This window comes from Tympanuchus pallidicinctus, unplaced genomic scaffold (assembly GCF_026119805.1).
Source record: "Tympanuchus pallidicinctus isolate F22 unplaced genomic scaffold, pur_lepc_1.0 scaffold1, whole genome shotgun sequence".
In the NCBI taxonomy this organism is placed as follows: Eukaryota; Metazoa; Chordata; class Aves; order Galliformes; family Phasianidae; genus Tympanuchus; species Tympanuchus pallidicinctus.
In genome coordinates this window covers 80,759,360-80,772,751 of record NW_026294618.1, presented here as the reverse complement: position 1 = coordinate 80,772,751, position 13,392 = coordinate 80,759,360, and the positions used below count along the sequence as shown (strand labels likewise).

Genomic DNA, 13,392 nt, shown 5'->3' with positions numbered 1-13,392 from the left:
AAGGAATATTTAAATGTAGTGTCTGCCACTCAAAACAGCCTAAAATATGTAGATGAGAAATTTTATTGGGAATAATCTATTTTTTAAAAAAACATTTGTGTAGCTGAAAAAGACAATCTTATGAAAAGAATGAAAGCCTATTTTCCGGTCTAAACAGGAGCAGCAAATGTACAATTACAGGAGCGACTAATACAATTTAAGTTGAATTGAGATTCAGTAACATATGAAAGGTCAAGTAGAAATCTTTAGAAAAATAAGTTTTATTTCTCTAAGATATTTTAAAGGTAATTTTGCGGCAATATTATCAAAAGCAAAGAGTATTATCACAGCATTCTAACATGTTGGACTAAAGTATTGGCCCTGTCTTTTATTGAGTAAAATTTTTTTTGCAAAACCCAATGCTTAAGAGAGGAGGCTTTGAGTTTGATGAAGAGAGAGAAAGTCACAGTTGGTTGATAATGTTCAATTTTTGATACATCTCACAGCATGAATAGACAGTGTAGACAAAAGTGAACCTTATTTATTCAGATGTGGCAGCACCATTGGGTGGGTCTCTTAAAGTTTCTGTGGGTTTGACTTCATATTTTCCTTTGTATCCACCCCCTGAACTTCTGCCAAGCCTACCATGCTGCATTTCTGCTTTCTCTTCCTACCTACTGATTAAGGTATTTCAATGTGCATTATACCTATGTATTATACAATCAGATATGATCTCACAGGCAGCTTGAAAGTAAATGGTTGTAAAAAGCTGAAAAATATTTGTCTCTTTTGAAACATATAATTTATCATATATGAAGTGCTGAAAAATGTTTAGTAATGCTCGTATAGAACATGAAAACTTGATTTTATCGGTAAGTATGTGACTTTGTTCTTCCCTGCTTATATCTGCAAACATTTTGTTCATGCTAACTAGACACTGATTCTCACTATCTCACCCTTAGAACAACTCTGTCCTGATTTTTGAATCTGATAATTCTGCTGTCCATTGACTCTTTAAAGAAAATTTAAAAACATAACTAAGTAACACAAAGTAGGCATGCTGTAAATCTTCAAACGTGAAGCAGTGAAATTATTAGAAAATTGGTGAAATTATTAGAATCCATAACTGAAAAAAAAATATATATATATATAGACCAAAGTGGTCTTGTTAAACTGATGCATATTAGAAAAAAGTATTGTCAGGTGAAGTCATGGACATTTTATTTCTCACTAGCATTGTACTTCACAGCATTTAACAGGCAGACTAATATGCTTATTTTCCAGAGAAGAAAAATGAAAGGAAAATAATTTCAGTAATTTTGATCTTTTTGCTTTGAGATCACTCTGAATTTCAATCTGGTACAAGACTTATGATGTGTCAGTAAGGAGCATAAAGCTGAATTTCTGTCTGTCATTTGCCATTTAAGATCAAGCGGCTTTTGTTGCAAAAGTGGGCCTATTAAATATACAGTGGATTAATATGAAAAATATTGTTCTTACCTTTGTTGTTATCTGAGATTTCTTATAGCAAGTAAACTGAAAAAGCAGCATGATTGGTTTTAGCAGTCATATGCCTTTTGGAATTGTGGTGGTGCTGGTGATGTTCTTTGTGAATTTTAAAATAATCATTTTCATCTTCTTTTAAAATGAGTTTATACAAAGGATGAACTGAGTATAAATATTTCATTATTCTATATATATGTGTATACATGTATGTATGTATTTATCAGAGTTTCAGTGATCACATACCTGCTAAAAATAATTATTGCAGTAGATATGGTGCTTTGATTTGTGTCCAAAATAGCTCTGAATAAGTTTGTCCCTCTGCTGTTATATATTTCCACTATCAAGGGTTACTGCTATCTAAAAAATATTGTATACAGAACTATTTTGTATATAACTTTTTCTCTTGACTTTACGTGGATAAAATAATGCCTAAGTATGAGCATGTACTAATTAACTCAAGCTCCAATGAGTTAATAGCTCCATGAAAATTTTCACTTGGCCGTTGCAGTCCAACTTGCAGAATCAATGTGCAAAATCCCAATAAACATACCAAAACTCAAAAAGCATTTCTTTTACCTCTGTCTCCCATGTAGGCAAACAAAAAAACCTCCACAGCAAGAGAAAGTTAATTACACCACATTCTTATTGAGTCTAAATTTATTTAGTCTACAGGTCATCCAGAGACAGTTTTGCAGTTCCATTCTGCAGGGGTACCAAGAGCAACCTACTTTCCATTTTTGAAGTACACCCTAAGGAAGATATTCATATATAATGTGTATCATCATGATGAATTTAGCTGAGCTTTAGAGCAGGAAAGTATTTGTTCTATATTTTATTGGTGTCTGTTTTCCAGTTTATCAGTATTTCTTGGCTGTTGGAATGGCTGTTCGGTTTTACTCCAGTTCTGTTATATCAACTTCTACCCATTTTGAACAGTTGGTCAATACATACTTCTAACACCTTAGTTCTAGTACAAAGACTCGTTAGAAGATTTGTCTTTACTCTGATTTGAAAATGCCTACAATTCCTTTGTTCATATTTGGTCATAAGCCGAAACAGATAAAAGAAAGGGCAGGTTGACCATTGGAACATTTTTCATAAGAACAAAAACTGACAAGTTGTACCAACTGTCATCCTGAAGTTCTTCACCCAGCTCTCAGATGGGAACTTTCCCTGAGCCAAGGGGATATTTTGCTCTTCTTGATTTCAGTGGAAAATCTGGAAAGTTTTGGTAGACAGAGCACTTAGTAGAAATAGAAATACAAAGTCTTCCATTGTGAAAATGTAAATTTTGCAGAACAGATATGTGGGCAGAAAAGTGGACAGCTGCTTTTATCATCAGAATACATAGTCTGTGAGGAGTCAGAACAGCTATTCCCAAGAGTTTGTTTTTGTCAACAGACAGTCTTAATATTCCTCCCCCAAAATAGCTCAAATTGTATCTTCAATTCTTCACTTCCAAAGAATTGTTTCCAATTCTTTTTGCAAATTAAATTGACAGCCTGTGTCATGAGAACTGCTTGAATTCCCATAAGCTTTCATACGAGGACCAAAATCTGGCTATAGGTTGGACTTATGAGGGATAGACTGTGATTCTTATTTCTGACAGGTTGTAGTATCTTCTAACACAAACAGTAGCATGAAATTGATACCTTCTGAGCCATTTTCCAGATTTAACTAAAGAGTAATGCAAGTATTTTCATTGGATCTTACACATTAAACTTCATGAAGATCTTCTGACTTTTATATATAAATTCTTTTTCAACAAGCAACCAAAAACAACAGAAAGAATTGGTCAGGCCTAATAGTGCCATTGCTAGTGTGGATGCCCATGAAACCTTTATGAAGAAAAAGTCTCTAGAATAAAATCTTGAAAAATGTCTACTATTTGTAATCTAGGATTACTAAAACAGGGTCCAATAGTATTTGTGGTTGTTTGGTACCTTTAAAAATCAGCATCATCTCTTAAATGCATTTAAACATGTCTGGTATTCATGGAAACAAAATAATTTAGATTTTTTACTTTTGTGCTCTTACCTACTTGGATTATTCCTTTAATAATACCAATGGATAGTATTCAACATTAAAACATTATCCAGATTGATATTTTTTTCTCTCAGCATTTGAGCATCCAGTGCAACATTATGCATATGTATTTTCCATTTAGAATTTAAAAGGCATTAAATGCTGTTTTGAATGGCTGTAAATAGCATTTAGTACATAAATGTGTAAAATAAATTGCTTAAATGATAGAATAAGTTGTGTGATATTTGCCAGGGGCTTTGCTGATATGTAGGCTTTTAACTGCCTTAGGTGTGTTACTGAATTATGGAATCCCTTTGATCTTTTATGTCACCTTAAAAAATAATAAGGCACCTCCAAGAACACTGTTATATTTTTTTTCTCAGTTTATTTTGAATTATTGTTAATTACAAGACTTTAGTCCATTAAAGAACACTACAATGCACTTTCTATTTCTTGGTTATTATTGTTCTTGTTGCTGCAGGTCAGCACTTGTTAGTAGTCATTGTGATTCTCCTTTCTGAGCTCAGTGGGATAATTTTAATTTGCAGATTTTTCTGAAGGAGTCTCTTGTACTGAGACTTTTTGTTTCATATGCAGGTTGGTGCAGTAACTGGATAGAAGTGCAGACTGAAATGAACATTAACAAAGTTCAGTGAGAACATTATTAAACATTCAAATCCAGAATGTGGATCAAAACATGACTTTTCCCCAAATTTGAACTCTGATTTTGCAGTGAATTACGAGTTTGCTGTAAATTTCATGCTGTGAATTGAACACATTTCTGAATATTTGAACATTAAAACCAATTTACACAACCTGACAGTAAAGTTTTAAAAAAAATTAGTACAAAAGTTATCACGTTTTTTTATACAACATGTCAACTAGGATTTCACAAGTATTATTGCAAGAAAACTGAAATTTTTTTCTAACCATCCAAATTATGTTGATAATGATTATTCCAATTTGCAGTGTAATGACAATGACATTTCATAGCTCTTGCCTGTAGTATGTGAAGATTTTCTTAAATAAGAATTTTGAAATATTTACTTTGTAATAACATGCCACAGTATTGAATTTGTTTGGCTTGTAAAAGAAAAAAAAAATTGTTAAATTGTTTTCTACAGGACTAAATGTTTTAGCTGAACTGTTTGAGAACCTTGCTAACGATGTGCTATCATTAATGTTTTCTCAATTCTTTTACTCATTAATTTATTGCATATAATGCAGTAAATATATATCAGTTTGCAGCTAGAGAAAAACTATTTAATAAAATTATGTCATTTGAGAAAGTGTAGATGTCATAACTGAAAATACACCAAGCACACAGAATTATCATGACTAAATATATTACCTCTCCATCAAGCTTCCAATGCTTCTTGCAATGGTTTTTTTTGGTATTAACATTGCTGTATTCCCTTATTATAATTCTAACTTTCTCCATTATTACCTACATGCTGCAATATGCATTCTGTATCAGTTTTATGCTCGTTGGGCTGAGGTACAATCTTAATGCTTCTTTCAAGCTGCTAAGATACTGTTTTCATTGTTTTCATTGTGATTGTTTACTATTCCATAGACTTTTTTGAAGTGCACTTTATGAACCAGAAAATTTCCCATTCCCATGAGTTCTAAAGATCTATTCTTATTCGTTTTGTTAAGCTGTACAATTCTGCTGCCCCTTAATATAATGCTGGAAAACTATTATCAGAATACTATTAATTTTGGTTAACAGATTTCTGCCTAGAAGCAGTAAGCACTATAATAGTTGTTGTATTCCAAACCTAGTGCTGCTGCTTACTCAAAGGTAAAGCATTTTCAAAAGGGTTAAATATTTCATGTTGTGTATTCCATATAAGAAAGTGTGATTCACTGTTTATTTTAAGCTCAGATGTGATCTTCATTAAGGCTTTCTGCACTTAATGAAACTTTTTCCTGAAAAAATAAGCAATTTCAGAGGGTCAGTTCAGGTTGCACATTAAAATTAGCGTCAATGATGGGATGAATGTACTATAAAATTCTGCTTGCAAAGCTGACTCTTTTCTTCAATGGAGGCTTGAAACATGAACATTATATTCTCAGGTCATCACTGCAGAAAAAAAGAATATATTTTCCAAAACCCTTTTACTCTTTTGGATCTCGCAGTGGCAAAAGTGTACTGTATCTTTCTTTGATTTTCTTCTTCAGAAAGGGTGGAGCATTACTACATGCTTTGCCATTCAAACATTCCTGGTGGTTCTATTTTCAACTCAGAATTTTTAGATTAGTAACAGATGTGCTGATTCTTTCAACTGAAAGAGTGGAAGTTTTTCTACTATACTTTGAATAGTTTTAAAACTTTCACTGATTATTGAACCCTGAATGCTAACTTGCATTACCAGCCTTCAGTGTAAACAATATCTTATACCACAAAAATCTCACTGAAGTCAGGGGGGAGAAATTCTGAAATGATAAGCATCATGAGGCGCAGCAAAATATAGTCCTGAATGAGTTTAAAATGCAGTTTTTTTTCGTGCAAACTGATCAGGACCCAAATAGGTGTAGCATTCATGAACTGCATGGCATAACTTTTAGGTATGTTTTGTTAATATGCCTCATCTCCACTTACACCAAAATTGCAAAGTACATAGACAGGAAAATAGTTTGCAAGCTTTGTAGGTTGTTGGTAATGGTGATTCATTGGCACAAATCATATAGAAAATTCTTGCACAGCAAAACTCCCAATAAGCTTTGGTACTCTTATCGCAATGGATTTGATTTCCCCTTTGACAGAGGGATATCTAGTGTGATAACAGCCCTGAGAAGAAGTTTTGTGAATGTCAGTTGATGAAAGATTCAATATGAGCCAGCAGTGTGTGTTTGCAGCCTGGAAGGTTAACTGTATCCTGGGTTGCATCAAGAGAGGTGTGACCAGCAGGTCAACGGAGGTGATTCTGCCCCTCTATTCTGCTCTTGTGGGACCTCACATGGATTATTGTATCCAGTTTTGGAGCCCCCAGCACAAGGACATGGAGTTGTTGGAGCTGGTCCAGAGGAGAGCCACAAAGAGGATCAGAGGGTGAGAACACCTCCTCTATGAGAACAGGCTGAGGGAGCTGGAGTTCTTCAGCCTGGAGAAGTGAAGGCTCTGAGGAGATCTTATAGCATTCTTCCCGTACCTGGCCTTAAGGAAAGATGGGGAGCAACTTTTTATAAAGGCAGGTAGAAACAGGATGAGAGGAAATGGCTTTAAACTGGAGGAGGGCAGATTTAGACTAGATATTATGGGGAAATTCTTTACTGTAAGGGTGATGAGATACTTCATCTTGTTGTCTGATAGGCTGTGGATGTTCCAACTCAGAACATTCAAGACCAGGCTGGATGGGACTGTGAGCTACCTGGTCTAGAGAGTGGTGCTCCTGCCTGCAGCAAGGGCTTCGAACTATATGATCTAACAGGTCCCTTCTAACCCAAAACATTCTATGATAGCTCTGAAACAGAAAAACAGGCTTTGATTTATTTATTTATTTTAAATGTCATGCATAACTTCTTATTTAGATCTGTGGATCATTTAGCAAGGAGAACTGGTAAATAATACAGATAGTAATACTTTCCTGTAGTATTTTGAAAAAAGATTTGAAGGCCAAATATGTCATGACTTTCTGGTGCCAGAAGGAAATAAATCCAATATTGAAAGTCTAAGTGGCAGAAATCAGCTATTTTTGTAGCCACTATATCTGATTTACTAAAAGGGGATAACATTCACTGAGGAATATGAAACACATGTAATTAAAATAATCTCCAGTTTTTCTCTTCCCAGAGTACTGAAAATGTTCAAGTCATGTCTTGGGGTAAATAAGATAAAGGGGTGAAAGAAATACTGAAGCAAAGTGCAGCTTGGTGTTGTGAAAATCCTTCTAATATTCTTATACTTCAGAATATTTTCAATACTTTAAAATTTCGTACATTGGTTTTATTTATCAAAAATTTAAGTTGACTTTATACAAAGTTGACTTTGCATAAAGTCAAGTCTAGATAGAACTTATTCAACACAAGCTTTCAGATTTTGTTTCTCCAAAGTGAAACTGAATTAACTTGCCAGGTAAAAACTTTTCAGTTCTTTTGTGAAAAATTCTTTCCTGTTGGTAGGCAACAGAGCATAATCTGCCAGGTTCTTTAAGATGCTTTGGCTGATCTGTCTAAAATGGGATAAAGGAAATGGGAGATTTCTGCCTCTTATTCACTCTGACACAGTTCCTGTTTTTTTCTTGAGACAGAAGGAAAGATGTCACTTGGATGTCATGAGGCTTTTGAAGTTTTCATGCAGGACCATGCTGACAGTATAACCATTGAGGACAACAAACAGCTTCTCAAACAGAGGTGAGTGTCCCAATAAGGTACAGCTGGAGAGAGGCATCTGAGAGTTCATTATGAGCCTGGGTAAGAATGCATAATTTTAGATCAGGGGTTCTGTTTCTACTTAGATTTTGGTGCAGAAACTTAGCCTTTTCTGACAGGGAGATTTCTTATTTGGAGGGCACTGAATGAGGACAGAATGAAAGTCTGAAGAGAATATAACGGTGTTAGTGGTCTCAGAGCATCTTTCCTCTCGTTTTATTCATCTTATCTTTGTAGTCCTATGGAAGCAATGTGGTAAATGGCATTCATGATCATGAATTATTGAGAGGAAGCTAGATTCATGTGACTAAATTGATTACTGTAATTTCCATTGTCAAAAATGCTTTACTGGCTTCAGCACTAAATTGGACAGTAAAGCAGGAGATGTTTAACAGATGCTTTGGTCTGTTGCTCCTAACTTGTTTGCCAAGTGATTTTAGGTTCTCTCTTCCTGTTTTGCTCTCTAAAACAGAAATAATGTTTTATCCTTTCACATTTGTTGTTAACACTAGAAAAACACTTCAAAATCTTCTGGTGAAGATGGTGAGAATGGTGAAATATTAACATGATTTTTCATGTTGCATACTTTACACAGCTCAAAAAATAAACCATCAAGGCTTGTTGTCTGTATAACAGTACTGTTTCACTGTCAGTTTTGCAAGCATTAATCCTCCATGCTCTGTAAGAGAAATATGACATTTTTAGCTTAGGCATGCCAAAAGCAGATCTCTCAGTGTGCCCTTCCAACCTGATGAGGATTTACCTCATTTCTTTTATGTTTTTGCTTGATTTTTTTCCTCTTCTTTTTCCCCCTTGAGTCTCCTTCTCAATATCTTATCTGCTTTCTTATATTTCACTAATAGAACAATTTTCCTATTAAACAGGCATGCAAGACACTATTTTCAGCATCACTGAATCAAATATTCATTTATTTCCTCAAAACTCAGGCAATAAATGATCTCCTCCATGTCTTTCTGGCTTACTCATGATCTTGCTACTTACCATTTTTGTGAACTGGTTAATTTTCTGTCCAGGTCTATCACTTGCAGCCACAGGTGCATAACTGACAAAGTATTAGATGCACATAAAATGTTATGCATGTAAATCAGATTTTTAATAACATCTTCCATCTGATCAATAGATGATGCCACATATATCTTGCACTGCAATAATTTCTGATGTTGCTGTTCATTAAGAGAACACTTCATGGTTACAGCATGATCATGGGAGCACAGCAGCTCTGAACTGTCTCCTGAATTTCTTCTAGTTAACCAGAATTTAACCACATTTTCTCTGATCATTATTACTATTGAATTAAACCAGTATATACTTCTGATTTCAGAACATGTAATAGAGATGTGTGGAACCCACAGACTTTGACACCAGATTTTCTTTCCCTAAAAGACAAAGAGATTCAGACTCACAGCCCCTCTCTAATTTGCTGCAGCTGGTTGATGAAATTGGTGCTAATGTGAAGGCTGATACTTAGAAATGAGAAGCAAGGTCTCCCATGTCATTTTACAGTAGATTTTAGTGAGATATTTGTAGCTCCAAGTATATTGAGTTCATTAAAATGGGTTTATATAAAGTCCAGTCTGTAATTTGGAATGCAACTTCTGAACCACCAGTTGCACAAAAACTGGGTTACCCAGCCAGTGTTCAAATTGCACAGGAAGACGTGTGGACACCAGATGTTTAAAGGTTACCATAACTTCCCTTTACATAGAGATTTCTCATGGTAATATTTTTGTTTATAGTTACATAACCACTTTTGTCATACCAACAACAGTATTTGGTTCAGAAAGTACTTATTTTTAGCTGTCATAATCTTTCCTTTGGATATTTTGGGTAGATTTTCTTTGGCTGTTATTTATACTGTTCTTGTATTAATTGAATGGTGATTTGTCAGTGAGAGTAGTTCAAATTTTGACAGCAAAAGTCACAACTATTTCCCCGGCTGTGAAATTATTGACATATATGAATTGTGGATTCTCCCTCCTTGTAAAAAAAGCTGCCTGGACATGGTCCTGGGCAACCTGCTCTAGATGTCCTTACTTGAACAGGGATTGGACCAAACAACCATCAGAGGTCCCTTCCAACATCAGTCATGCTTTGATTCTGTGTGTACGCGTGTATTGTGTATGTGCATATGTTCTGTAACTGCTTATTTATAAACAATCAAATGTAATCATTTGATTAAATCAAATACTGAGAAATATCTATCTTGCCATAAAAACAAACAAACAAACAAAAAAACTTAGAAAATCACGTGAATAAAAGCAATACTGTTTCAAACATAAAACTTTTCACCTACTACTTCAGAGACCTTTACAGGGAATATAACTCAGTACTGTAACTTACTACCATGCCTGGATTAATGAGGGGGTGGAGGGGGAAAGAAAGCTTACTTAGTTAAAAATCATTTCTCTTTGAAGCACATTTAGTGACTTCCTGTCTGTGTGAAATACAATAGATTGAGACTATCCAGTTAGTACAATTGCCTATGGGAACTACTAGAAAAGTGGCCTTGTAAGACTGAAAAAGTGATCTATAGGTTAGTTTACAGTTAATTTTACAGTGCAACTCTTTCTGTTTTTCTTCTGTAGAACAACTGCAGTGCTGCTTAAATATCTATGCTTGTACCCAGACAAAATGAGACTGCTGGAATTTGAACATCCTATACCTGATTCTTTGAGGACTTAATAGTGTCCTGTTACTCAGTATAGTCATGTTCTCTTAAGAGTTGCTTCTTGAAGGAGGAGAAATCTGTCTCATTTTCTTGTGCAATAAAGCTAGAAATATTCCCAGCTAAGCCACTCCAGAGCAATATTGTATACTGCACAAAGCCTTTTAAATTCCATTCTAGTCAGTATTTCCAGTAGTAAAATTGTACTAAGTTCCCAGATGTAATGTAAATCTAGTTTCCCCTTTGATGTTCCTTATTAATTTTTTCCACTTGCCTCTTTTCTTGCTTTGTGTGTCTCAGCTGCTTAGCAGCTAAGTTGTTTTCTCAGTAGCTTGGTAGCTATGTATGAGTTTCATGGAAAAGATGTGTTTCACTTAAGTCACTCAGTTTCTAATTAGAAATGAATGAATGTTTGTATATTCCACTAAATATCTCTGCTGTCTCATTTGAATTTGTCTTGTTTTACATTATAAGTTAGAGATTTGTTTTTCAAAATATTAAATTTTTAATTGCTCACCTTTGATTGATGAGTTAAACCTTTGCAAAATTCTTGCTCCGTGACAATTCCCTGTTCATGTAGGATACTCATGGACTCTTTTGAGCTTACAATGTAATTGTTCACTCATTTTTATTCTTACCAATATGCAGCATTATGAGAGATATTTTTTCTTAGAGTAGTGCTTTTCTTTCAATAAAATCAAATTTTGTCTTTATCATGCTTATTTAATTTTACTGTGATTCATATTCCCAGATGGAATTTCTTGGTCTTTCATAGACTAATGCCAAGTGTTAGTTATAGTGCCAGTTTATAAACTATGGGATTTGAGAAACAGATGCATAGCCCATTCAACTAGTCCTGTTTTCAAGGCAACTAGCTACGGACACCGGCTGGATAGGCAGTTGGCTTCAACTTGTCCAACTGAATCTTATCTATGAACATGAATCAGAGCCCACTTTTGACTCAATAGTTAGTTAATGAGGTTAATATTTGACCTATGGAAGCTGGAGGAAAGAAAAAGAGAGAGATACTTTTGTTTGTTCCCTTTAGATCTCTACACAGTCTTCTGTACTTGCTTGGGCATTCTAAGTCTGAAATAGTTCTAATGGTTATATAAAAGTCTCACAGATACTTCAAAGGCTTCTGCTTTCATTATGCAGGATATAGGAAGTGCTGAAGAATACCCAGCTGGAGCTATTTACCTCTGTTAAATTCTGCCTTGAAAAATAAGTGTACAGATGTGAATGTGGTTGCCTGAAATTCCAGCTCTTTTGAATTTCACTTGGGAAATGAACTAATTGAGAAAAGGCAGTTTTCCAAGACCCTCTTCCCAATGGGATATTCATATCTATCTACTATGTTTTGCCATTATTTGAGTTAGACAGAAATACAATTTGTGGATCTCCTCAGTTATCCTGTTTGACCAAGACTCATCCAGGTCAGTCACAGGCTTACTGAAAAATGGTGCGTTGCAGTTCTGTCTCCACATCCAACAGGGTTTGATTTGCAGAGATGAAAATAACAGTTCAGGCTTTTGCATCAAGCCTAGTATCACATGACAAAGGTCAGAGTGTAGCAAATTGTCCTTCTACATTTTAAACTTTTACTATTTCAACTGTTACAATGAATTAACAGTTGTAATCCTCACAGCAGAATACATTTAGCCTATGAATGCCTGATATAGATGCCATTTTTCCTTAACAGCTTTATGTAGTACCGAGTTAAGTATAGTGGAGTAATTATAGCAAGAACTGTTGTAAAATATCAGAAAACTGCTAGGGAAAAAAGAGGATAAGGCATCAAGTTCTAACAGTAATGCAAGTGCATTTGTAAGGCTCTGCTTTTTAATGAAATATGTAGATGACATAAACTTATGAAAGAGCAAGACATACATACAGTGAGAGGAATGTTTTATAACACTGAAGTGAGCATCACTGCAACATCATTCTGCTAGCTAAAAAGAAAATTCTGATAGTTGGAATAATTAACGTGCCATGTGAATTCTTGATGATCTGAGTACTATCAGGATGTCGTCAGTGAGTTATTTTAGACATATAACTGCCAGAAATTTTACACAGTACTGTTGAATTATAAGAGAGAAACACGGTCTTGGCTCCCCAAGGACTTTCAGTATCACCAAACTTGCAGGCAGGCAAGACACTGTCAATTTGTATGAGGGCTGCTCTGGAAGAAATGCCTTGTGAATTTTTATGGAGATGCAGCAGTGGATGTGAGCACAGTGGGTGTTGCTTTTCAGAAGTGAAGACAGCAACGGTGTGTCACCACTGGTGCAGATATTTATCAGCGCAGAATGCAGGCTTTCGTTCATCACTGCCAAAAATGCATAGCTAATGGTGACTATGTTGAAAAAAGGTGTTTTGTAGCTGAGAATTTGCTCTATCAAACAGTGTTATTGCACTCTGATCTGTTGTTTCCATGGAAATAAATAGGAGATATTACTTTCAGAGCAACCTCCATATACAGTTTAAATTACTTCACTCAACAATTTGGGATATATGTCTGTGTTGTTATTCATGACAATTGCAATTTTTTACATTCATTGCTTGCTTGACTTTTTTACTAAGATTTCTATAACAATACCCATGGATGTTTGAGGACTGTTTCACTGACATTATTCAGTGCTTTGGAAATGAGAGTTTGTAAAATGTGATTATCACATTACCTCTTATCAAGGATGATCTCAGATGAACTTTTTTCTCTCTATGAATAATTTTCTACTTAAATTCAATCAGTTGTGGAAGAAAAAAAAAATTACAGTAAAAAGCATATGAAAGTTATTTGCAGCGTCAAAAGAAGGAGACTG

General features: G+C 34.8%; 1 protein-coding gene across 1 annotated transcript in view; it reads left to right on the top strand.

The window, feature by feature from the left end:
- KIF6 (kinesin family member 6) overlaps window positions 1-13,392 on the top strand; it is a 138,051-nt gene that overhangs the window by 74,123 nt on the left and 50,536 nt on the right. Inside the window, exon 14 of the mRNA XM_052686505.1 lies at window positions 7,764-7,866. Coding sequence (XP_052542465.1) covers window positions 7,764-7,866 — 103 coding nt within the window. The remainder of the gene's footprint in view (window positions 1-7,763; window positions 7,867-13,392) is intronic.